Raw genomic sequence first — 27057 nt, forward strand, 5'->3', positions numbered from 1 at the left:
TGTTTGGTGAAGACCCATTCACCTGAAATGCTGGCTTTAGCTATGTGAGGCAGCATATTTATGGATAAGTACATGGTCTCTGGAGCCCAACTGCTTCAGTTCAAATCCCATAGTTGCCACTCCTACCTGTGGACATTACCTGCATGCTCAGAGCCTCAGTTTCCTTATCTATAAAATGGAGACAGTAATCGGAGTACCTACTTTAAGGAGATGAATTTAATTTAATTCCTATTGATTCTGTTGGGTGATCTATATAAACTTAATGATGGGTAATTTTATTGAGTATTTATTATGATCCAGGCACTACTTTAAGTACTTTATATACATTATCTAATTTAATCTCACAACAGCCTTATAGAGGTTACTGCTATCACTTTTTTATTGATGAGAAAACTGAGACTTATGTTAATTAACTGGCCCTAGATCACACAGCTACAGAGCAGGACTCCTTCAGGCCTACCTGATTCCAAAGCTGTGGTCCTGGTACTTTAGCTGAAACATATGGATTCATACTGTACAAGGAAACTACATATCCAATAACAATGATAAAAATAATACTACAGAGAAGGAGCTGGTATTTTATTTTTTTTTCTTGAGATGGAGTCTTGCTCTGTTGCCCAGGCTGGAGTACAATGGCATGATCTCCACTCACCGCAACCTCCACCTCCCGGGTTCAAGCAATTCTCCTGCCTCAGCCTCCCGAGTAGCTGGGATTACAGGCATGCGCCACCATGGCTGGCTAATTACTGTAGTTTTAGTAGAGGAGGGTTTTCGCCATGTTGCCCTGGCTGGTCTCAAACACCGTCAGGTGATCCGCCAGCCTCGACCTCCCACAGTGCTGGGATTACAGGCATAAGCCACTGCACCCAGCTGGAGCTGGTTCTGTTTTTTTGGTTCTTATTTTTTTTATTTTTATTTTTTTGAGATGGAGTCTCACTCTCTTGCCCAGGCTGGAGTGCAGTGGCACAATCTTGACTCACTGCAACCTCTGCCTCCCGGGTTCAAGTGATTTTCCTGCCTCAGCCTCCCAAGTAGCTGGTATTATAGGCGCCCACCACCAGGCCCAGCTAATTTTTGTATTTTTAGTAGAGACAGGGTTTCACCACGTTGGCCAGGATGGTCTTGAACTCCTGACGTCATGATCCGCCTGCCTTGGCCTCCCACAGTGCTGGGTTTACAGGCATGAGCCACTGTGCCCAGCCTGGAGCTGGTTTTTAAAAAAGAAAAAAACAATGGTTCATGGTTAACATTTAGCTAATATAATCTCTTTTTAATTAACCTAATTTTCACAAAACTCCCGTGAAGTAGTAGTGTGATCGATCTGCATCATTTTACAAAAGAGGAAACTGAAAGTCAGCAAAGTAAGCAAACAGGAAAGGAATATGGCAGGCCCTGGTATAACCAAACTGTAATCAATCATAATTATGCAGGCTTGTTACATTATTACTTGAACCTCCAAATACACTTGGTTGTGAGGGATACACTGCAGATCACACACTAAGCCTGGGAAGAATGAGAGCATGTGCCGTGGTCACCTGTATCTGCCGGGCTCCGTGCTGTATTGGTCCATGGTCTGCCGGAAGCTGCGGACGATGTCATGCATTCCCACCTGCGTGGTGGTGAAGTCATGGTACAGCTCCGAGTATTGTGTGACCGTGTCCTTTGAAAACCAGGACGACATGGTTATCATTTCATACATCGCATGCCCACAGCTGGCTCTATGTGAATGTAGACAACCTCTTCAAAGGGCTCAAGCCAAGCGAGACACACACTCAAACATGGTTTTGTGGATGGAGAAGAATACTTCATTTGATGCTCAAGTTGTTAACTTTATAAATCTACTAAGCAATATTTCTCTAATAAACTGTCACCCATTTTAGCAAATAAATTTTACCAAGCAAAACATTGATTACAAAGTCCTCCTCAACATGTAATTGTCAAAATGTTTCAGACACTTTTAAAGACAAAGAAAATGATCTTAGTGGTTATAGAGCTCATTATTATACTTTATCTGCTCACAAAAATATTAACATCATGCACTTAAATTTGTTTCTTTGCCACCACTATCCTTTCTCCTTACTGTTATACTTTTCTCAGGGTTTCAGTAAACTTTTCCTGATTTCTATATCTTTGTAGGATTTCTAAGTCAATGTCTCATTTTTATGTCTTTCTAGGATGACAATAATCTCCTAGAATCAAAAGATAACATCTCATACAAGCCAAGGCCTCCTCACTTGAACTTATGTCAGATGACAAAATTGCAGGAGTAAATGTCCTCTATTTTGTGGCCCTTGGTAGAGGCCACACTGTCCATGTCTTCAGAACCCTTGTCACTGAAGGACGCCAAGGGATCCCTCGCTCTGGAGGGAACCAGTGGAAAAAAAACACCTCGTGCATATGCATTTGAAACTCTTGCGCATTTCCTAAAGAAATGAACCGAGGTGCTTGCTAGACACAGGACAAAACTCATCTTTGTAATTGGTATCTCAGGCTGAGAAAGAAAACACTCATGATGACATTTTCAGAAAAGGCAAAAGAAAAACGTTTAAAATAAAACTTTACCGGGATTTGGGTCTTATTTACTTGGATCTCATCTCTCAGATGCTTTGCTTCTAGGAGAAATTTAACAGCATCAAAGCTAAAACCATCAACACCCTTTGTGAGCCAGAACCGTAAAATTTCCTAAAGATGAAGAAGCAAAATGCTTGGTTACATTAACTACACTTTATTATCACAATGTTTCATAAAAGTTTTGACTGTTAATGACTTGGCATCATAAAATAGATATCTACATATAGAACAAGCACAGTATTCACGTATTCACATAGCCTATTTTTTATGTATTTAGCATAACTGCCTTACTATAATGTACTCTCAAGTAACTGCATTTAGTGACTCCCACACCTCCTTCATATTTGAATTCAGAATTACAATTAGTTACGTTTGTAATGGATGTTATGAGGATGTTTCCAAAGCTTAGAGAATCCACTAGAAATGAAAGAATGAAACCATAATAAAAGATAGGACTCAGGATAAACTGGGAAAGTTTCTTATCTCCCTCATGCCCAACTCCTTAAGTGTCACTGCAAACTTAAAAGAAAATAACACATTGTTCAATAGTTAAATATTTCAGTCCTTACTAGGAAGGCGAATGAGAGGTGAAGTCCTTAGGTATTAAAGGATCTCCTGCTAAGAGTAATATGGAAGGAACACAAAACAAAATAGAATCAACCATCAACCGAGTAAATAACTAAGAATAGTGATGATCCTGTGGTAAAACTCAGATACAAGTGTTGTCTCGAAGACACTCAGATAATAAAAGATGAAATAGGCCAGGTGCGGTGGCTCACACCTATAATACCAGCGCTCTGGGAGGCTGAGGCAGGCGGATCACCTGAGGTCAGGAGTTTGAGACCAGGCTGGCCAACATGATGAAACCCCATATCTACTAAAAATACAAAAATTAGCCAGGCGTGGTGGCGGATGCCCGTAATCCCAGCTACTCGGGAGGCTGAGGCAGGGGAATCGCTTGAACCCGGGAGGCAGAAGTTGTGGTGAGCCGAGATCGGGCCATTGCACTCCAGCCTGAACAACAAGGGCAAAATTCCTTCTTAAAAAAGATGAAACGTACATTATTCCACTGGCTTTAATTTCACAGAAAATTGATCCCAAGCAAAAATAGTTAAACCTGAAAATCCAGGTTCTCATACATTGCATTTTATTCTTTGGTGACAGAATTTCTTCCTAAGGTGTGTGCTGGAAATCCAATTATTGTATGAATGCCCCTGGCTCTCTCTCCTCTCCTGCCCTACTCTCCCAACACACCTTGCTAGAGAGAAGGTAGTCATTGCCTGCTCAGCCTCTCCCATGCCTCACCTGCTCCTGAGCACATCACCGTGGCCTGCCTGGTTCCCAGGCATTTTTAATGCTGAAGCCAAAGATTAGAGAGATGAAGACTGGTGCAAATAAGTGGTTAGGTCGGGTGCGGTGGCTCACGCCTATGATCCCAGCACTTTGGGAGGCTGAGGTGAGTGGATCACTTGAGGCCAGGAGTTTGAGACCAGCCTGGCCAACATGGTAAAACCCCGTCTCTACTAAAAACACAAAAATGAGTCTGGCATGGAGGCATGCACCTGTAGTCCCAGCTACTTGGGAGGCTGAACATGAGAATGGCTTGAACCTGAAAGTCGGAGGTTGCAGTGAGCCAAGATCATGCCACTGCACTCCAGCCTGGGTGGCAGAAGGAGATCCTGTTTCAAAAAAAAAAAAAAGGGCAGTGGCGGAGGTAGGGGGTGGACAGTGTGGCCAGAGGAGCGTAAGTGAATAGAAGGAGGTAAAGAGAACTAGCTCATCATGCTCAGCTTTGTAGCTAACAGGAAAGATCTGGGATTTGTGTGAGAGTGATAGGAAACCTCTGGAGGGATTTTTAAGCAGAAAAGGCTGTGGGCTGACTTACATTTTTTAAAGATCTGATGTGTGAAGAATCAACTGTATAGTATGACATTTCCCCAAAAGGTTAAACATCAAGTTACCATAAGAACCAGCAATTTCACGCATAGGTATATACCCCAGAGAAATGAAAATTTATGTCCACGCAAAAACTTGTTCACAAATATTCATAGCAGCATTATTCATCATAGCCAGAAAGTGGAAGCCACCCCAATGGTCTGTCCATATGATGAATATTTGGCCTTGGAAAGGAACGATGTGCTGACACATGCTACAACATGGACGAACCTTGAAAAGATTTTTCTAGCCAGGTGTGATGGCTCACACCTGTAATCTCAGCAATTTAGGAGGCTGAGGTGGGAGGATCGCTTGAGCCCAGGAGTTCTAGACCAGCCGGGCAACATGACAAAACCCTGTCTCTACAAAAAATGAAAAATTAGCTGGGCGTGGTGGTACACATCTGTAGGCCTCTGACACAGCACCTGGTACTTAGTGAACCAATTGTAGCATGAAAGAATGACGTATTGAGCCTGAATAACCAAACATTACAGAAGTACAGCAAGTTCCCTGGCTTCAGGTCTACAGAATAGTTGGGGACATGTGGGACAAGGGATGGTCACCTAATAATGCAGGTCCTCATGAGCGTAGATACCTCTGCCTACAGGGCTGCAAGAGCTTCAAGACATTTCAAAATAATGTGGGTGGGCACCACAGGAGAAGGAAGAGCTAGAGCTTGAACTTGACCTAGATGACCTGGTAGGATTTCAACGGAGGGTGGGAATGGGACAACATGAGCCAAGCATGGAGGCAGAGGCTGGCCTGGCCTGTACTGGGACAGGTGGGAAGACCAGGTGACCTTGAAAAGCAGAGGGCCTGAGCCTCAGCTACTCGCCTCAACCCCCCAGCCAGCCCCTCCCAGCGAGGCCTGCTCTAGCACCTGCTCACAAGCTCTGCAAAGGAACAGTGGCTCTCCCTACTTTTCTCTTGGCTCATCTCTTGTTGTATGGAAGGTTTCACAGGAATGTATATATCGTTTTAGAGCAGAACCATCAGTAAAGTACTAGAGTTAAACAACCAATTTTCACCTGTGGAGGGGAACAGAGCCACAGATCCCAAATGACAACTATCCTACAGTTCACTCGTGTATTAGAGTTTGTTCTCATGCTGCTAATAGAGACATACCTAAGACTGGGTAATTTGTGAAGTAAAGCTGTTTAATTGACTCACAGTTTCACAGGGCTGGGGAGGCCTCACAATCATGGCAGAAGGCGAATGAGGAGCAAAGTCACATCTTACATGACAGCAGGCAGGAGAGTTTGTGCAGGAGAACTCCCATTTATAAAACCATCAGAACTCACTATCACGAGAACAGGACGGAGGAAACCACACCCATGATTCAATTATCTCCACCTGCTCCCTCCCATGACACCTGGGGATTATAAGAATTCCAATTCAAGATGAGACTCGGGTGAGAACACAGCCAAACCATATCAACTTGTTTTGACTTGAAGCGTTTCTTCTATCTGCATGTGAATATGGAGGTTTCAAGTCAAGGGTCTCAACAGCTAAATGCAAGGGTTAATACTGCTCACGTCAATTCACTTTAAGCTGAGATTTTGAACAGTGAAGCTCGAATCAATTTTTTATACCTAAGAGCAGGTTCTGGGGCGAATAACTCTTATCATGGGCACAGGTGACCCAAATAACCTCCAGTAATCTCTACCCAGTGGAATTTTTCTCTGGGGCATAAAAAACAAATTTGTTCTTAGTAGTGCCTTTCTCTTTTACCAAATTCATCCATTCAGTAAATATTTGAGCTCCTACTATATACCAGGCACTTAGGCAAGCCCTGGAACTACAACCACAAGCAAAATACAACAGACACAGCCCTAGGTCTCCCGGATTATTTTAGAATCTCCAGCTAGACAAATAGCAACACAAAAATATTTAAATCACAGCTGAGATAAAGAAGAGAAACATGGTAATACAAGAGGGTAAAACAGCAATTCGCCCTGAGGAGGGTTTGCAACTGGCAAGCAGGAAGTGGCAGCCATTCATCAGAGAATGGGCTAGAGAAGTCTTGGGGCAAAGCAAGGCACCTCATTTCTAGAACAGGTTTTCAGTGGCTTCAGGAGTGACCTTATTATGAAGCTAACCAAACTTAAGCTTCAAGACCTCTCACTTTCACCCATCTAACTCCCCTTCTTTGCTCATTCTAAATAAATGCCAACTTTTCTGTACTTAATTTTGTGCTCTATTTTAAAAGGCCCTAAATTACTATGAGCTTCAGACCCCACGCAACCCGGGTCCACCCCCAGGTGGTGCTGTTCTTTAAAAGTGTGAACATTGGTTGGGGCAGAGCACGAATAACTGAAGGCATCCAAGCAGCCTCTGACAAAAATGTGGGAAAACATGAAGCACCATTCTGTGTAAACATCAAGCTTTTGGGCACTGATTTCCTAAAATAAAGCCAGTCCTTTTCTTTACAGAGTCCAGATCTCAGCACTGTGAAATATTGACCCGACATTAAACATGAGAAACTTGTACCCCACAGATGGTTTATGGTCCTGGCATAATCGAAAATATTATCATTGTTTAATGAGACAAAACAGTAAAAGCTTGATGGACATTTTCTGAAAGTCATTTTAAATGCTGATAATTCAGATTATCACCAAGATAATCCAAAATTTGCTCTTGAAAAATATTTGCTTCATGTTATTTATTCTCTCAACCAGGAGAGAAAAGAGAGCTTCAGATTTTAATTGTTAACCCTCTTTACTCCAGTGAAGGTCTTCCCAGGGTTCCAGATGCAAAAATGGGCACAGAGCCTGCGTCGGCTAGGTCTAGTGACCCACATAGGTGCCGTGGACTCTGGGAACTGGACTGTACACTACGTCCTTGACTCCTGTCTGACTCCCATGACATCACACACTCCTGATTTTTCCGCTGGGAACCTTTTAACTCTTCTCTTTAAATAACTCACTGCTCTGAGTGAAAAGAAAGCAAGTCAACATTAAGGAAGCAAGTTAACATATCCAAATGCACCGAACCTCAAGCCAAGCCTTTCCTTTTCAGATGGCTGACATTTGGGGGCCCGTTTACCTTAAAAGCCATGTTTGGGAAAAGCCCTGTCTACTCTTACATGTGATGATAGAGAAGACATCCTCTTTGGCCAGGCATGGTGGCTCATGCCTGTAATCCTAGCACTTTCAGAGACCGAGGTGGGAGCATCGCTTGAGCTCAAGAGTTCAAGACCAGCCTGGGCAATGAAGTGAGACCCTGTCTCTACTTAAAAACAAAACAAAACAAAACAAAAAAAACAAACAGAAGACATCCTCTTGAAAATGTCATCAATCCCAGGTTGTCCATCTCAAGAAGGAATGAGAAAGGGTATTTCAGAGTACAGGGGAAACTATTCCTCTACTTAGAGACAAGAGAAAGAAAACTGACCCTACTCATGTTCAGAAACCTTGGAAAAATTCTTTGCTAACTCCTCCAGAAGCAGGAAGTAGAGGAAAGATCAAGGACTTCAGAATCTGACCCTCTGGGTACAACCCAGCTCTATTGCTGTCCAGCTGCATGACACAGGGCATCTGCAAGACCGGCTAAGGCTCAGTGTCTCCATCAATAACACAGTATGGAGCGTTTCTGTATGGAGTAAATAAGGTATTGCTGCCAGAGTCAATTGACTTTTCAGTCTTCTTTTTTTTTTTTTTGAGATGGAGTCTCACTGTCACCCAGGCTGGAGTACAGTGGTGTGATCTCAGCTCGGCAACCTTTGCCTCCCGGGTTCAAGCAATTCTCCTGCCTCCGCCTCCTGAGTAGCTGGGATTACAGGTGCCTGTCACTACATCTGGCTAATTTTTATATTTTTAGTAGAGATGGAGTTTCACCATCTTGCCCAGGCTCGTCTCGAACTCCTGACCTCAAGTAATCCACCCACCTCGGCCTCCCAAAGTGCTGAGATTACAGGCATGAGCCACCATGCCCGGACCCCTTTCAGTCTTTATGTTACCCAGTCTCTCTGCATCATTTGACACTGTTGACCAATCTCGTCTTGTAGAAACACTCAGATACCTTAGCTCTGTGACACCCTGCCCCTTGGTTTGCCTCCCTTCTCTGTCTCTTCTGCCGTTCTTTGATGTCAGTGCTCCTTGGGGCTCGATCTTACACCCTCTGGACATTTCACTTCACAATAGTATTTATTTACTTATCAATTTACTGACTAACAAGTACTGTATACAGTAAAAAATACAGCATCCTAAGTGCTTTACAAAGGTTAAACCATTTAATCTTCACGTAACCCCATTAGGTACATACCATTATTGTCCCCCTTTACCAGTGAGGAAACTGTGGCTCAGGAAGATGATGTGCCTTTGACAAGGTCATGGTTGGTAAGTGGTGGCAGCAGAATTGCAACTGTAGGGCACTCTGACTTATTTGCTAGGCTGGCTTCCTTTGTTTTTTCTTTTAATGGGAAGCTCTACCAACACCTGGCCCTCATTCACACGTGAGCAATTTGCTCCAGCTAAGTTGCAGCTGACCCTCTTGCTCACCTTACCCAGCCTACTTCTCTCACCAAACACCTGCCTGAGCTCTGTAGACATCAGCCATGTTAACAAGTCCCAAAGTTTTACCTCTAGACCAGACTTTTCCCTGAGCTCCGTGTCCTCATATCTTTTTTTTTTTCCCCCAAGACAGTGTCTTGCTCTGTCGCCCAGGCTGGAGTGCAGTGGCATGATCTTGGCTCACTGCAACCTCTGCCTCATGGGTTCAAGCGATTCTCCTGCCTCAGCCTCCCGAGTAGCTGGGATTACAGGAGCCCACCACCATGCCCGACTAATTTTTGTATTTTTAGTAGAGATGGGTTTTCACCATGTTGGCCAGGTTGGTCTTGAACTCCTGACCACGTGATCCACCCACCTCAGCCTCCCAAAGTGCTGGGATTGCAGGTGTGAGCCACCGTGCCCAGCCCAGTGTCCTTATATCTCACCGTCCACTGAACACTTGGATGTCTCACAGGCAGCTCCAACTCTCCATACCGAAGATACTTCCCTCTCTCTTCCTGTGTCTCTTGTCCCAGAAAATGGTCCTGTCACCCACCCCATATTCAAATCTGAAACCTGGGATTCACATGGGACTCCTCTCAGAGTCCTGATGATTTCTCAGGACCTCTATGCCTCCATCACTGGCCTAAAGCCACCAGAGTTTCTTTCCCGATTACTGCACCATCCTCCTCCCTGGCCCCAAAGCCTCAAAACCTGCCCTACTCAAACCCCTTCTCCAAAACCAGACTGATTTCTCAAAATGAAAAAACAACAACAAAAACATGTCCATACCTAAGACCTTTTAAACCCATATCCTTACCAGGGCATTCAGTGGTGCTCCTGACCTGGACCCTGGTGACCTCTCTAGTCTCATCGGGTCACTCCCTGCTCTATATATCACATCCCAGTGATATTGGACAACTCCCAGCACCTCTAATGTGTCATAATCCATGCTTTCCTCTGCTAGAAACACTCCCACCCATGCCTCTTCATTTGGCTCATGCCTGTTCCTCAGGTATTTCACCTTCTCTGCAAAATGTGTCCAGGTCAGACGCTTGCCCTGTGTATGCCTACCTCCTACTGTCATGACCGCTTGGCACATTTTATTGTAATTGCCTGTTTAATTGTCCACCTCCCAGTCCAGAATATAAGCCCCAGGATGGCCACAAAAGGTATCTATCTTACCAGCCCCTACACCCTTAGCACGTGGTCAAGACACACAATACCTATTGTTAAATGAGTGAATTATTATAATAATGTGCCTGGCATAGAGGAGGTGCAATAAATGGCACAAGTATTATTATCAAGCATAGAGCTAGATAATCAAGCAGGTAGTGAGTGAATTGTGTTTTGAATTGAGCTGCTGCCTCCAGCAGTATCATGCTTAGTAGGGAAAGAACAGAGCCTACACCTATGCTCTGGGTTCCTTCTTCAGCTGGGTCTCCCTAGCAGTCCCTACCGTGGGGCTCAGCATTCCCATATGGCAGGTCTAGGATCACTCCAAACCCCAGACATGAGGCCAGGCCATCTGGAGTCTCTTCCTTGCCATGCTGCTAACCTGCTGGGTTACTTCACCTCTCTGTGCCTCAGTTTCCTCATTTGTCAAATAAGAAATTTGGAGGACCAGTAAAAACCAAAGTGATTGGAAAAGTATAAAATAGCATACAAATATACAGCCCTGATACCTCAGAGAAGGTTTTCTGACTTCTTCAGGTAAAGCACTCAAGCCCTAAGAGGTTCAGAGCAGAGCCAAGTCCCCTGATGGCCAGTGCAAAGGGGAGGAGAAAGACACGGAGAGCAGAGGGTGCTCTCCGCTGTAATGTCCCCGCATGCCAGCCTCCCACTGTGCAGATAAAGCAAAATCTCATAGGAGCGGGGAGGAAGTGGGCTCAGGCTCCAGGAGTACAAGTTGGTATGCAGGCAAGTCATTCCAAATGCCTCCTCCACACAAACCCTCTAAGCTGCAAATTATTAACCTGCTTAACTCTACTGCAGAAACAAGCGCTGCTGGGGGTAAGGTGGGGAGGAGGGTGACAGAAGTCTCCTTCATGCCAAAGGTCCCTTTCCGGGAGCAAAGAGGCTTTCCTCTCAGTTTCTCAGCATTTCTTATTTACTTCTAACAGTAAATCTTCTAAACCAGTCTTGCAAATAAAGTCTAATCTCTCAACCGGAGGCAGTAATGATTCATCACATGAGGGATTTCAGCCAGAGGACCAGTAAATAAGGATCCTATCCACACACTCCAAGTCTTGGGTATCTGGAAGAGCACAGCTGGGTTAGTCAAAAAAATAATTAATGTATTGGCTGGCACATTTTGGCAGAATTTATCACACTTGTCTAAACATCCCCAGACAATTCATCAGTGTTGCCACAAGGAGACTGGAAAAATCCACTGCCTGATAAACCAACTGTAAAACAGCTGGTTTACACTCACATTTATCAATTTATAACTGAAAACCTCCTTGAAAAAACTGTGCAGAAAAAGCGAAGCATGCAGAAGGAAACACATACATTGCCTGCACATACAAAGCAGGTGTAGGATTGTGGTTAAGAGCATGAACTCAAGTCCCAGTGTCTGGATTTCAATCCTGCACCATGACTCCCAAGGATGGTGACTTTACCTATCTAAGCCTCAATTTTCTCCTCTGTAAAATGATCACAAAACCTTGTAAATTAGGCTTATTCTGAGCATTTATCTATCCAGGTACAGCACTTAGCACATAGAATGTGTGGGGAGAGCGTGAGGCGTGGGGGGTATGCAAAGGAGTTTGGGTGATGAAGAAGAGGAGAGTCCACAGGCTACCAGAGAAGTTTAAAACTAACCCCTAGTTAGTCTGCTGACCATGTTTACACCCCACAACCCCATGGAGACAAGGTGCCCTCACTCATGGTGCTTACTTCTGGAACAGATTCCAAAACAATTCATACAAATTCTGGAATCACCAAACATATATAGTTTTTTTTAAAAAAAAGGCTTAAAACTAAGTAGTCTGTAGGAATACATTTAACAAAAGAAGTACAAGACATGTACTCTGAGAACTACAAAACATTGTTGAAAGAAATAAAAGAACATGTAAATAAATGGAAAGACATCTCACGTTCATGGATTGGAAGGCTTAATATAAGATGGCTATATTCAATGCGATCCCTATCAAAACCCCAGCAGCCTTATTTGCAAAAATTGTCAAGCTGACTCAAAAATTCGTATGGAAATCCAAAGGACTTGGAATAGTCAAACAATATGGAAAAAGAACAAAGTTGTAGGACTCACACTTCGAGATTTCAAAACTTAGTACAAAGCGCTAGTAATTCAGACAGTGTGTGGTACTGACATAAGGACAGACAGATAGATGAATGGAACAGAATTGAGAGTCCAGAAATAAACTCATGCATTTATGGTCAATTTATTTTCAACAAAAGTTGCCAGACAATTCAGTAGGGAAAGAATAGTATTTTTAAACATATATTGCTGGAATAACTGAATAGCCACATGCAAAAAAAAAAAAAAAAAAAAGAAGTTGGACTCCTTACCTTCACACCCTACATAAAAATTAATTTAAAAATGGATCACAGACAACCTAAAATGTAAGAGCTAAAGCTACGAAACTGAGAAGAAAACATAGGAGTAAATCTGCATGATCTTGGATTAAGCAACGGTTATTAGATACGACACTAAAGGCACAAGCAACAAAAGAAAAAAATAAATAAATTGGGCCAGGCGTGGTGGCTTATGCCTGTCATCCCTGCACTTTGGGAGGCCAAGGCGGGTAGATCACCTGAGGTCAACATGATAAAACCCCTGTCTCTACTAAAAACACAAAAAATTAGCTGGGCGTGTTGGCACATGCCTATAATGCCAGCTACTCAGGAGGCTGAAGCAGGAGAATCGCTTTAACCCAGGAGGCAGAGGTTGCAGAGAGCTGAGATTGCACCACTGCACTCCAGCCTGGGTAACAAGAGCATAACTCTGTCTCAAAAAACAAATAAATAGGACATCATCAAAATTAAAAACTCTTGTGCTTCAAAAAGCACCATCAAGAAAGTAAAAAGACAACCAACAGAATGGGAAAAATTATTTGTAAATCATGTATCAAGAATACATAAAGAGGCCAAGTGCAGTGGCTCATGCCTATAATCCCAGCACTTTGGGAAGCTGAGGCAGGAGGACTGCTTGAGACCACAAGTTCAAGACCAGCCTGGCCAACACGGTGAAACCCCGTCTCTACTAAAAATACAAAAATTAACCAGGTATGGTGATATGCACCTGTAATCTCAGCTACTTGGGTGGCTGAGGCAAGAAAGTTGCTTGAACCCAGGAGGTGGAGGTTGCAGTGAGCCGAGATCACACCACTGCACTCCAGCCTGGGTAACAGAGTGAGACCCTGTCACAAAAAAAAAAAAAAAAAAAAAAAAGGAATATGTAAAGAACTTTTACAACCCAATAATAAAAAGACAACCCTATTTAACAATGGGCAAAGGGCCAGGTGCGGTGGCTCACACCTGTAATCCCAGCACTGTGGGAGGTCAAGGAGGGAGGATTGCTCCATACCGGGAGTTCGAGACCAGCCTGGCCAACATAGAGAAACTCCATCTCTACAAAAAATACAAAAATTAACTGGGCGTGGTGGCACGTGCCTATAGTCCCAGGTACTCAGGAAGCTGAGGTGCAAGAATCACTTGAGCCTGGGAGACTAGGGTTGCAGTGAGCCAAGACTGCACCATTGCACTGCAGCCTGGGTGACAGAGCGAAACTCTATCTAAAATAAAATAAAATAATAATGGGCAAAGGATTTGAATAGACATTACTACAATGCAGATATACAAATGAACAACAAGCACATGAAAAGATGATCAACGTCTTTAGGCATTTGGCAAATACAACCAGTGAGATGCCGCTTCATACCCACCAGGGTGACTGTAATAAAAAACACATGCAGTCACAAGTGTTGGTGAGAATGTGGAGAAATTAGAGCCTGTACGCGTGGTTAGTGGAAATGTAAAATGGTGCAGCTGCTTTGAAAAACAACTTGGCAGTTTCTCAAATAAACATAGATATAGATACCTACCAGGGATGCACAGATACAGCATGATTCCGTTGTATAAAGTGCCAGAATAGGCAAAACCTATCTAACTGAGGCTTAGGTGGGTAAAAAGATAGAAAGTAGATTTGTGGTTTCCAGGGGGTGGGGGAAGAAAGGGAGGAGGCCATAAGGAGTGACTGCTGATGGATATGGCGTTTCTTTTTGAGAAGATAATAGTGTTCTGAAATTAGGCCGGGCACAGTGGCTCATACCTGTAATCCCAGCACTTTGGGAAGCAGAGACGGGTGGATCATCTGAGGCCAGGAGTTTGAGACCAGCCTGGCCAACATGGCAAAACCCTGTCTCTACAAAAATACAAAAATTAGCTGGTCATGGTGGTACATGCCTGTAGTCCCAGCTACTCGGGAGGCTGAGGCAGGAGAATCGCTTGAACCTAGGAGGCACAAGTTGCAGTGAGCCAAGATTGTGCCACTATACTCCAGCCTGGGTGACAGAGTGAGACTGTCTCAAAAAAAAAAAAAAAAAAAAAAAAAAGGTGATGAAATTGGTAGTGATGGTTGCACAACTCTGTGAATATACTAAAACCACTAAATTACACACTCAAAAGGGGTGAATGTTATGGTATGTGAATTATATCTCAATTAAACTGTTATTTCAAAATAAAACTAAACTAAACCAAGGGTTCTAGGTGCCCCTAGTGACTCCAACATGACAGCTTACATCCACTCTATCTGGCTGATGTGGCGAGCTGTGGAAAGGCACCCACTGCTCCCTGTTCTGTTCAGGTCTCCTCCCCGCCTACTTGGCTCAGAGGACTCCCCTACTCACCTAAGTTTCTGGCCACTGTAGCCATAGGAGCAGCAAGAACAAGAAGAAGGACATAGCTGTTACGTTTTGTGAATTGTATTGTGAGAACTGATCAGCCCCCACTGCTTACTTCGGCGCCCTAACCCATTTCACTCCAGGATACTGGTAGGGTTGCCAGATAAAATACAAGACACTCAATTACATTTCAATTTCAGGTAATCAATGAATAATTTTTTGGTAGCAGTATGTCTCAAATGTTGCATCATTCATTTAAAATTTAACTGGATATCCTGTATTTTTATTTGCTAAATTTGGCAACCCTACACTCTGGTTTCCATGCCATCCCTGAAACACACGAACTACACTCTCACCTCGGGACCTTTGCATTGGTTCTTTCTGCCTGAAATTCTCTTCCCCCAGATAGTCTCATGGTTCCCTTCCCACTTCAGGTTTTTGTCTAAACAGCATCTCATCATAAGAAGGCGTCTCCTACACACCTTATACAGAAGAGCCACTTTTACCTGGCACTCCGATGCCCCTTCCCCTCGGCATTCACCACCACCTGACATTTACATATATATATATATATATATATATATAAGTGGCTAATTGCCTGCTTTCCCCTCAGTACATTGGAGACTCCTTGAGGGTAAGGCTTCTTTTATTCACTGCTGCATTCCTAGTGCTTAGGACAGGGCCTGGCATGGAGAAGGCAATATGTTAATATTTACTGAATGAGTACAGAAGTGTTGTGCATGGGTTATCCCATCTATTCTTCCAAACAGCCCTATGAAACAAATACTGCCACCAACTGTGTTTCATAGATGAGACAGCTAAGACATGAAAGTCAAATAACTCATCAAGAGGCCCATTGCAGATGCAGGAGCCAGACCCCAAATGACCCACCTCCCTGCACCAGCTCACTGTCACAGGCACTGCACAGCTCACTGTCACAGACACCGCACAGCTTACTGTCACAGGTGGCGGGGCAACTTGGAGCTCGGGTGGCAGGTGTTTCTGACTCCTTCCATTTAGGGTACTCTGGGTTAGATGAAGGAAGGAGCCACAAACACGTCTGAGAGTCTACATTTGCACCAGACAGCTGAATCCTGGATTTAATTAAGGCTTGATTTTTGTCTACACAATTATTGTGGAATATAAAGTGTTTCAAATAACTATAGAGTATTTCAAATAACTAAAGGCTTGATTTGCCTACACAATTACTGTGCAATATAAAGTGTTTTAATAACTACCTAAACTTCCATTAATGGAGAAGTCTGTGTGGGTATCTATACTCACTTTTATTTCTTCTTGAACATCAGGATTGCGGAAATTTAAATCAGGTTGCTCTTTCATAAACTGGTGAAAATAACACTGGTTTCGCACTTCATCAAAGTGCCAACTGGAGTTTCCATATACACTTAACTGGCAAACAAAGAAAACAGCACATCAGTTACACATAATGGTATTGCCAGCAAATAAAGATCACTGTCCTCCCTGATCCTTTGCAGGCAGAGTATGTAAATCCTGAGAGTTTTCCTCTATGGACAGCAGCAGGTTAAAGTAACCCCTCCAAATACTCCCCACCCCGTTGGCCTAATGCCGAACAAACAGAGTTGCAATGTATTTTTATAGTAGAGGCCGTTTGTAACAACTGCAACAGCAAACCAGCGCTCTCAAATCCAAGACAAGGTCAACTTAAGGAACAGACATTAATAATGTATTTTCTTGAATCTTCTGTACAGGGTCTGAACTCTTGTTTGTGAAGAGAAGCAAAATGGTAGTCAATTTGGAAGAAAGACACATTCTGCTCATCTTGGAGCTTGAGTCCAGATAGACTGAATATTTAAATTGTATCCCCAGAAAAGTATTAGAATCCTTCACTTAAAATCTCTACCAGTCTCCAAGAATAAAAAGCAACTTCAAGTGTTGGTACTCAGCAATAGTTGACTCTGTCACTGGTCTCCTCTGTCTGGAAATGCTCACATGTATGGCCCCAAGGCGTGACTCTCCCAGCTGCCCTCCCACATCTCTGACCACTCCTTAAGTCAACGCGGGGGGCCCCTGAATGTGAGAGCTTCATGGGGCTCTGTCCTAGGCCTTTTGTCCATTTCATGTTAAAGAGAACATCTGGAAAACATTTAAAAACTGAGAGGTTTCACATAAATCTTTTTGAGTTGGAAGACGTAGTTATGCTGGGTCCACATGTCCATGGCAACAAGAGGCAGATGCTGAGTAGCAGCTGCTGCCTTTCAAGGACATGCGCCCCTTCCAGTTCAACACACAGCCCGCCTGGACACAACCAGGGCAGGAGATTTTTAGTGTACATGATCAATAAAAGATCAGTATCCAGAATACAAAAAGAACTGAAGAAAGCAATTTCAAAGGGATAAATAATCCAAAAGAAAGTAGGGGAAAAAAACCATAAACAGGTGCTTCGCAGAAATAGACACTCAAGTGAATAAATGTAGGAAAAGATGTTCAACATCATTAGGAATTAGATAATTACTGTATTAAGAATTAGACACATCATTAGTAATTAAATAAATATAAAATTAAGATCTCAATGCCATATTGTTTTAAGTCGGGGCTGGGCATGGTAGCTCATGCCAGTAATCACAGCATTTTGAGAGGCTGAAGCGGGAGGACTGCTTGAGGCCAGAAGTTCAAGACCAGCTTGGGCAACATAGTGAGACCCCATATTTACAAAAAAAATTAAAAAACTCAGCCAGGCATGATGATGCGTGCCTGTGGTCCAGCTACTAAGGAGGCTGAGGCAGTGAGGAATGCTTGAGCCCGGGAGCTCGAGGCTGCCGTAAGCTATGATTGAGCCACTACGCTCCAGCCTGGGCAACAGAGTGAGACCCTGACACAAAATAATGATAATAATAATTTTTAAATAAATATTACAAAGTTGGGCAATACCAGGAATTAATGAGAACATGTATTTTTTTAATACTTCTGTGGGGGATATAAATTGGTACAACCATTTTGATAATTAATTTGACACTATCCTGCAGAGCTGAGCATGCAACATCCTGCACAGCAATTTTACTCCTAGTTATTTACCTTAAAGAAGCCTTTGGTTGGGCGCGGTGGCTCACGCCTGTAATCCTAGCACTTTGGGAGGCCGAGGTGGGCAGATCACAAGGTCAGGAGTTCAAGACCTGCCTGGACAATATGGCGAAACCCTATCTCTACTAAAGATACAAAAATTAGGCGGACGTGGTGATGGGTGCCTGTAGTCCCAGATACTTGGGAGGCTGAGGCAGGAGAATCGCTTGAACTGGGGAGGCAGAGGTTGCAGTGAGCCAAGATCACGCCACTGCACTCCAGCCTGGGTGACAGAGCAAGACTCCATCTCAAAAAAAGAAAAAAGAAGACCTTGCACATGTACCCCAAGATAGATTAATGGGAGTGTTCATAGTAACATCGTTCATTAAAAAATAACCAAAACAAAACTGGAAGTAGCCCAACTTCCCATCAACTGAAGAGTGGGTAAGTAAACTATGGATTGTTCATACAGTGAAATATACAACAATGAAAATATATGAGCTACCTGAAGCTACATGAATAAATTGTGAAAAAGTTAGTTACAGAAGACTATACCTAGCGTGATACTTTTCATAAAGTTCAAAATAGAAGAAACTAAAAAATAATTTTTTTAGAGTCGAAGTCTTTATACTACAAGGTTTTTATCCATCATATACAGATACGTATTTTTGAACATATTAACTATTACATTAGAAAATGCAACCCTGACTATAGTGAACAACTAACAAAGCAATGGAAAAACTAGATACAAAAAAGGCAGCTGTGACCATTCTATAAGCAAGAAGTGATACGGTTTGAGCATAGCAGCAATTTTTAAAAGCAGACTGTGGAGCTGGAATGACTAGATCCCATCGTTAGCCCTGTCATTTATTAGCTGAATAACCTCAGTCTGCCTATCTGCAAAACAGGAATTACACCTGACTCATAGGATTATAGAGTGGATTAACTAAATTAATGAATATAAAACACTTAGCACAGAGCCTGGAACAGAGTTAGTATTTTGTAAATGTTTGCTAATGTCATTGCAATTTCAACAAGTCAGTGAACTGGAGGAAAAGATTAAAGAGGTGAAACTGCCAGGGCTTGCTGACAGCCTGTTCCTCAGGCTGCATGGTGGTACCATTCACTGAACCTGGAGACGAAAGGTAGGGAGAAGATCACACATCACAAAGTCGGCCTGGAAATGTGTCAATTCTGAGTGTCCTTGGGTCACCTAAAAGTTGACGTTTAAATATTTATGGAGAAGGTCCAGAAGAGAGAAGGAGGACTGAAGGAGGAAGGGATGATCCAGAATAAAGGCAGGAGAGAACACAAACCCGAGCAAGGGGAAGCTCTGGCCTGGGACAGAAGCAGAGCTGCCAGATGAAGTGCAGGATGCCCAGTCACATCTGAATTCAGATCAACAACACATATTGTTGAGTATAAGCATGACTCATGCGGCCAGGCACAGTGGCTTACACCTGTAATCCCGGCCGTTTGAGAGACCGAAGCAGGAGGATCACTTGAGCCCAAGAGTTCAAGACCAGCCTGGACAACATAGTGAAGCCCTCTCTTTACAAAAAAATAAAATACTAGCTGGGCATGGTGGCACACACCTGTGGTCCCAGCTACTTGGGAGGCAGAGCTGGGAGGATTGCTTGAGCCCAGGAGGCAAAGACTGCAGTGAGCCATGATCAAGCCACTGCACTCCAGCCTGGGAGACAGAGCAAGACCCTGTCTCTGAAAAACAAAAATAAAAAAGAAGGTATGGTCCACACTAAAAACCTATTTATGCACTGCTTATCCAAAATTCAGATTTAACTGGGCATTCTGAATTTTTATTTGCTAAATCTGGTCACCCCAGAAAGGAGGGATGTGGCCTCTGTTGTAAAAGGAGTGAGTAGGAAGAGGTTGGGAATGGGGCAGGCAGGCTTGATGGCCTCTGTTTTCTCTGTGAAGTCGAGTTTGCTGCTGAGAGTGATCGGGGCAGAGGCAAATACGATGTTTGAAAAGACGGAGGGAAGGAAAGTTGATCAGTTGGAATTAGCAAAATTCCCAAGAAGATTGGATGGCTCAGTTCAGGTGGGGACAATGAAGGTGTGATATCTCCAGAGACTCAACTACCAGGATTTAGGCAAAAAGAAAGTAGATAATTGGGTTCATTCATGGCTAGGGTTTTGTCAGAGGAGACAAAAAGTCAGAAAGGCAAAGGGGGAGGGGCGCAGTGGCTCACACCTGTAATCCCAGCACTTTGGGAGGCTGAGGTGGGCAGATCACCTAAGGTCAGGAGTTCAAGACCAGACTGGCCAACATGGTGAAACCCCACCTCTACTAAAAATACAAAAATTAGCCGAGTATGGTGACATGCACCTGTAATCATAGCTACTGGTGAGGCTGAGGCAGGAGAATTGCTTAAACCCAGGAGGCAGAGGTTGCAGTGAGCCAAGATCGTGCCATTGCACTCCAGCCTGGGGGACAAGAGCAAAACTCCATCTCAAGAAAAAATAAATAAATAAGCAAAGGGGTATGGATAGTAGAAACATGGTTATCAAACTAATGGGACATGGAATCCAAGTTGGATCAGGTAGGAAGTGAAGCAAGAGTGGAAGGAGAGAATATAGGTTTGAATTTGCTAGAACACATCACCTCTATGATGAAATCAGAAACCTAAATAATAATTGGAGGTCTGGGTAAATAATAACTGGAAGCCTTACGTCTATTTCTTTCAGAAACTTCCCCCTTCCCATAAACTATATTCATTAATTTTTTCCTCAAAAGGGTTTTACTAAACCAGTTCAATCACTGCATATCTGCCTTTTACCGCTTTGTAAATCAGACAGGTTGATACTTACCCAGTTGTTGGGTGGAACAGTTGTGCCATTTTCATGGGTACAGTCATGCCAGATATAATAATCAGTATATTTTCCTGTCCGTGTCCGACTCAATTGAAACCAAGTATGTTTATCACTGGTGTGGTTTGGTATGAAATCGATGATTAATTTTAAACCTAATGAGTAAAAAAAATTTCAAATGCTAGGAAAAGTTGTATTAGAATAACATATGACAGGCCAGGCACAGCAGTGGCTCACGCCTGTAACCCTAATACATTGGGAGGCTAAGGTGGGAGGACTGCTTGAGCCCAGGAGGTGGAGGCTGAAGTGAGCCATGATTACGCCACTGCACTCCAGCCTGGCAGACAGAGCAAGACCCTGTCTGGAAAAAAAAAAAAAAAAAAAAAAAAAAAAAGAAGGGAAAGGAGTGGGGGGGGGCAGAAAGGAGATAGGGAAGGAAAAAGGAAAGGGAAAGGAGAAAGGAAAAAAGGAAAGGGAAGGGAAGGAAGAAAGAGAAAGAGAAGGAAGGAAGGAAGGAAGGAAGGAAGGAAGGAAGGAAGGAAGGAAGGAAGGAAGGAAGGAAGGAAGGAAGGAGGGAGGGAGGGAGGGAAGGAAGGAAGGAAGAAAGGAAGGGGGAGGGAGGGAGGGAGGGAAAGAAATAGTACACGACAGTTAAAGGGAAGAAACGCTTTAAGTAAACATTTGAAAAAGTGCTTCTCTCAACCCTCACCCCCATGCTGCCCACTTTCCATTCAACTTACCTTTATCATGTATGGCTGCAACCAGATTCTCAAAATCTTCCATCGTTCCAAAAATGGAATCGACTTGCCGGAAGTCTTCAACACCATATCTGAAATCTTTAAGGGATGACTTATAAAATGAAGTAATCCAAACAGTTTTTACATTTAAAGCTGTGATGTAGTCCAGTTTATCTTGAATACCTGAAGAAAAAAGTCAAAGTCATGAACAAATCCTACTTTGTTTTAGTTAAAGGACAAAAAATATAACAAATATGCCTAAGATGGAAATATTTACATGAAGGCAAAAATACATAGAATTTTGTTGAATTTGAGTATAATTCAAATAGGAAGATCTAGCTCTATAAAAAAACAACAACATCAAATTAGGCCGGGTGTCGTGGTTCATACCTGTAATCCCAGCACTTTGGGAGGCCAAGGAGGGAGGATATCTAAGGTCAGGAGTTCAAGACTAGCCTGGCCAACACGGCAAAACCCTGTCTCTACTAAAAATACAAAAATTAGCTGGGCGTGGTGGCACATGCCTGTGATCCCAGCTACCTGGGAGGCTGAGGCAGGAGGATCACTTGAACCCGGAAGGTGGAGGCTACAAGGACCCAAGATCGTGTCGCTGCACTCCAGCCTGGGCGACAGAGCAAGACCCTTTCTCAAAAAAAGAAAAAAAGAAAAGAAAAGAAAAAATCAAATTAGTTACCTAGCAGTAATCGATAATATTTAACATAGCATTAACAAAAATCTGTGACTTACTCATTATTTTATATTTAAAACCAAGACTATGGTATTGTTCATTTATTCTACACATAGTTTTTGAGCAGCTAATCTATGCCAGCTGCTGAGCTAAGTGTCAAGGAACAGAGCAGAGTAACACATGGCCCCATCGGTCACGTGGTCTACACTGCGCTGTTCTAACAGCCAGGTGCCACATGTGGCTACTGAGCACGGGCAGCGTGGCTGGTTGGAATTGAGCTGTGCTGTAAGGGAACAACATGTATTGGATTTTGAAGACCCTGTACAAAAAGAAAGAATGTAAAAATCTCATTAATATTTTTATACTGGGCCGGGCATGGTGGCGCATGCCTGTAATCCCAGCACTTTGGGAGGCCATGGTGGGCAGATTGCTTGAGCTCAGGTATTCGAGACCAGTCTGGGTAACATGATAAAACCCTGTCTTCAAATAAAAAATAATAATAATAATATGTATATATTTTTATACTGATTATGTGTTGAAATGATACATTGGATTAAACAGAACATATTAAAATCAATTTCACCTGCTTCTTTTTTCCTTTTCTTAATGTGGCTACTACAGAATTTACAATTTCTTATGTGACTCCCATTGTGTTTCTTTTGGGTGGTGTTGGTCTCGGAAGCGTCTGCAGGCAGGGGTGGCATGACGACGAGACTGGAGAAGAGCTAAGGAAGTGCTGCAGAAAGTGCTTTAAGGGCATCAGGGCATTAGCCCCTGGCCCCCAGGGGCAGAGGAAGCTGATGACCCCTGAGGGTAAGGACAGACAAGGCCCAGGATGGTGCGGGCAAGAGGGATCAGAGTGAAGGGCTTCCAGGCACAGCAAAGGAAAGAAGGGAGCAAGCATAGACAGGGCATGTCTAAAAAAGGGTGAGAAGGCTGGACACAGTGGCTCATACCTGTAATTCCAACACTTAGGGAGGCTGAGACAGGTGGATCACTTGAGGTCAAGAGTTCAAGACCAGCCTGACCAACATGGTGAAACCCTATCCCAACTAAAAAATACAAAAATTAGCTGGGGACGGTGGTGCATGCCTGTAATCCTAGCTACCTGGGAGGCTGAGACAGGAGAATTGCTTGAACGTGGGAGGCAGAGGTTGCGGTGAGGTGAGATTATGCCACTGCACTCCAGCCTGGGTGACAGAGTGAGACTCCATCTCAAATAATAATAATAATAATAAATATAAATAAATAAGTAAATATATCAATTAATTTTAAAAGGTGATAAATGTTGTCAGCGCCCGGGGTCTGAGGAGGAGTGTAACCGCAACACGGAAGGTAAGTCTGTGCCAGTATTTGAGGAGTCTTTGTTTCCACTCTCAGACTGCCTTTGAACTTGCCACATTTGGCCTGTTTCCCTTATTCACTTATATAGGAAGCCAGGAATTTATACAGAAGAGAATTTTAGGCTTAGCTGAGAAGACATGTGGAAATGAAACTTTGTATTTGGAACTTTGTAGGATAATGAGCAGATAATGTGTTTTCTCCTTCTAGTTCAGAGTCCTAAATGCATATTCAGCAACTTGAGTCTAGTATTCAATCTCCAGTAACTTTCTGTATAATCCTGATGTGGCTTCCTAGAATCAAACTGTCAAAGGCCACACAGCAGGCTGAAGGTCACTAATTCCAAAGCACAGTCATTCCACACCTAGGATCTGGGCTCTTCCCCTGTAACAGGCTGCTTTTTTTTTTTTGAAACGGAGTCTCGCTCTGTCGCTCAGGCTGGAGTGCAATGGTGCAATCTCTGCTCACTGCAACCTCTGCCTCCCGGGTTCATGCCATTCTCCTGCCTCAGTCTCCCGAGTAGCTGGGACTCAACAGGCAACAAAAGAGTTTTGATCTCAGCCAGCACAGCAACACAATGTATCTTATGATGAGGCACAAAGGAACATGAGGATGAAAACAAAGTGGCTAGAGAGAGAAAGTAAACAAGGGATCCCACCCCACACTTTAGGGGGAGAGAGGGCAATCAGTAAAACCAGACTCAAAACTGGAATGGGATCTTCATCATAACAACAACGAAATCCTCTCAACCTCAAAGACAAATGCCTATGGATTGCAGGAAGTAAAACATTTCTCCAAGAACAGGTATTGGAAATGGCAAACGTCAGAGCTGATTAGAAACCACCGTGTTGGCCGGGCGCGGTGGCTCAAGCCTGTAATCCCAGCACTTTGGGAGGCCGAGATGGGCGGATCACGAGGTCAGGAGATCGAGACCATCCTGGCTAACACGTTGAAACCCCGTCTCTACTAAAAAAAATACAAAAAACTAGCCGGGTGACATGGCGGGCGCCTGTAGTCCCAGCTACTCGGGAGGCTGAGGCAGGAGAATGGCGTGAAAAACCCGGGAGGCGGAGCTTGCAGTGAGCTGAGATCCGGCCACTGCACTCCAGCCTGGGCGACAGAGCCAGACTCCGTCTCAAAAAAAAAAAAAAAAAAAAAAAGGGAAACCACCATGTTTATAGGAATGTTGGACCTATCTAGAAGGAGATTATTAGGAAGGCAGGGCCAGGAAGTGGTAAGTGTATCTCTGGATTTAGGGCTTTAGGTCTATTCAGTCAGAACATTGCTTTTGCTGTGTGCAAAAGGCAGCAGGTAATAGGTCATGTGTCGGGGAAAGGGAGTCATTCAAGGCAGGATTAAAGGATGCTAGAAACACATCCAAAGCCAAAGAGTCTGGGGTGGGGAGCCCATGGTCTGATTAGGGAGGCTAAAGAAAGAGTAATGAAGGCAATGGGTTTGAGCTGCACCGTGAAGGATGGATACACTCTTCTTCAATGAGTGACAATGCAGGACAATTTTTTAAAAGAGAATGATACAGCCGGATGCGGTGACTCACGTCTGTAATTCCAGAACTTTGGGAGGCTGAGGCAGGCAAATCACCTGAGGTCAGGAGTTCGAGACCAGCCTGACCAACATAGAGAACCCTCGTCTCTATTAAAAATACAAAATTAGCCAGGCATGGTGGTGCATGCCTGTAATCCCAGCTACTCAGGAGGCTGAGCCAGGAGTATTGCTTGAACCCAGGAGACGGAGGTTGCAGTGAGCTGAGATCATGCTATTGCACTCCAGCCTGGACAACAAGAGTGAAACTCTGTCTCAAGAGAGAGAGAGAGAGAGAGAGAGAGAGAGAGAGAGAGAGAGAGAGAGAGCGCGAGAGAGAGAGAGAGAGAGAGAGAGAGAATGAGACCAGTGTGAAAAAGAAAATCCTTCTACTAGTGATTAAGGAAAGTTGCAGGTTTCAAGAGTTCATTTGTAACATTTTAAAGATACATTAAGCCCATTTCTACTTTCCCCATTCATATCATCCTGTTTTGTTTTCTTCAAACCAATTATCATTGTAAAACATTAGTTTGTTAGTTTCCTAATTTGTTTCGTATTGTTGCCTTGAACTAGAGTGACCATACTAACCAATTTGCTCAGAAGTTCCCAGTGTATGCCTGCCATCTGGCATAATTTTACCCTTAGGTATGTTCTGGTTTGAGCAATGTATTGTAAGGATGTTTTATATATAACCCCCCCCCAAGAAATTATTAACTTAGCTTTTTTAAAAAATAATTTTTCACTTTTTTTTTTTTTTTTTGGAGATAGGGTCTTCCTATGTTGCCTAAGCTGGCTGGCTGAAAGGTCCTAGACTCAAGCAATCCTTCCACCTCAGCCTGCCAAGTAGCTGCAACTACAGTCATGTACCACTACCCCTGGTTAATTCTTTACTTCAGTTTCATACTAATATGGACATGGTTTTAAACAATCTTTAATTCAAGTAATGACGAATGCATACTGCTACACCTTTTCTCCTTTCCTTCCCTTTTTTAGAATTTAAACTTTAAGACTCAGCCTGTACTTTTTACAGATATAACTTGATTTTTTAAAAAAATATTATTTATGCTCTATTCACTAATAAACTCCCAGCCACACAGCCAAACTAGCCACATCGTATACTGGGAAAGCAATTCCCAACTGCCACCCTGACATATTCAACTATAAAGTTCCCAGAAACAGGACATAGATTTTAGAAAGAAGGCTGCTCTATGTAAGAAGTTAGAATTGATGACTGAACAACTATATGTACTTAGTGGGCAATAAATTAAACAACTCATTTGGCTCAAAGGCCTTCAGCAAATAGCCTTTCAGCTAGTAAAAGAACTGCTGGCTTCTGCTGAGTGATTTTCTAAGAATATCATAAACAAGGAGCAACTTGGCATGACCATTCATAATGGAATGTGCTTACTGAACAACCCAGGCATAATTTGGTTCCGAGGAATGAAAGAACCATAAACCCATCTTTCCTGGCACCCACCCTGAACAATCTCTGGGCATGTACCTTTCAGATCTCCGTTCCCATCCTTGTTACTGTCCTTGAAAGACCTCGGGTAGATCTGGTACATGGGCCCCTCCTGCCACCAGTCTAGGCACTTTGGAGAGAGGACAATGATGGCTACGGTGGCCGCGATGAGCACCAGGACAGAAGCCACGGCGAGCCAGAAGAGGATCTCCCGGGGTATGCGGTAGCGGGCCTGGCCAGAGAACTGGAAAAGAACCTCCTTGGGCATCCCCGCATAGGGCTGGACGCCCTTGAAGTCCGGCTCCTGGGAGCCAAGGATGCTCGTGGTGCTGTGCTGCAGGTTGTCTGCTGAGCTACCTGTATCCGGGGTCTGCTCCAGAATGTCTTCATTATGGACAAACCCGTTGTTTGTCTGGCATCCCTTCATATTCATCCCGATGGAGTCTCTCTTGCTTTTATCTTCAGCCATGTCTCACTGACTTATGCCTTCAGAGTGCCTTACTCCAGTAAGGGAGGTAGAAGAGTGGCTTCCTGAATGCTTGGTCTTGTTAATGAACTTT

The 27057-nt window shown here is 43.5% G+C and overlaps 1 protein-coding gene across 2 annotated transcripts in view; it reads right to left on the bottom strand.

Moving 5' to 3' along the window:
• SLC3A1 (solute carrier family 3 member 1) overlaps nucleotides 1-27057 on the bottom strand; it is a 55641-nt gene extending 28584 nt beyond the window's left edge. Inside the window, exons 1-6 of one of the 2 annotated variants that reach the window (XM_050754106.1) lie at nucleotides 26537-27057; nucleotides 21471-21650; nucleotides 20731-20885; nucleotides 16145-16270; nucleotides 2563-2682; nucleotides 1536-1660 (exon numbers count right to left, since the gene is read on the bottom strand). In XM_050754106.1, coding sequence (XP_050610063.1) covers nucleotides 1536-1660; nucleotides 2563-2682; nucleotides 16145-16270; nucleotides 20731-20885; nucleotides 21471-21650; nucleotides 26537-26966 — 1136 coding nt within the window. In that variant the 5' untranslated portion in view covers nucleotides 26967-27057. The remainder of the gene's footprint in view (nucleotides 1-1535; nucleotides 1661-2562; nucleotides 2683-16144; nucleotides 16271-20730; nucleotides 20886-21470; nucleotides 21651-26536) is intronic. The other variant, XM_050754105.1, reaches the window with a different exon arrangement.

This window comes from Macaca thibetana, chromosome 13 (genome assembly GCF_024542745.1).
Source record: "Macaca thibetana thibetana isolate TM-01 chromosome 13, ASM2454274v1, whole genome shotgun sequence".
Classification (NCBI taxonomy): domain Eukaryota; kingdom Metazoa; phylum Chordata; class Mammalia; order Primates; family Cercopithecidae; genus Macaca; species Macaca thibetana.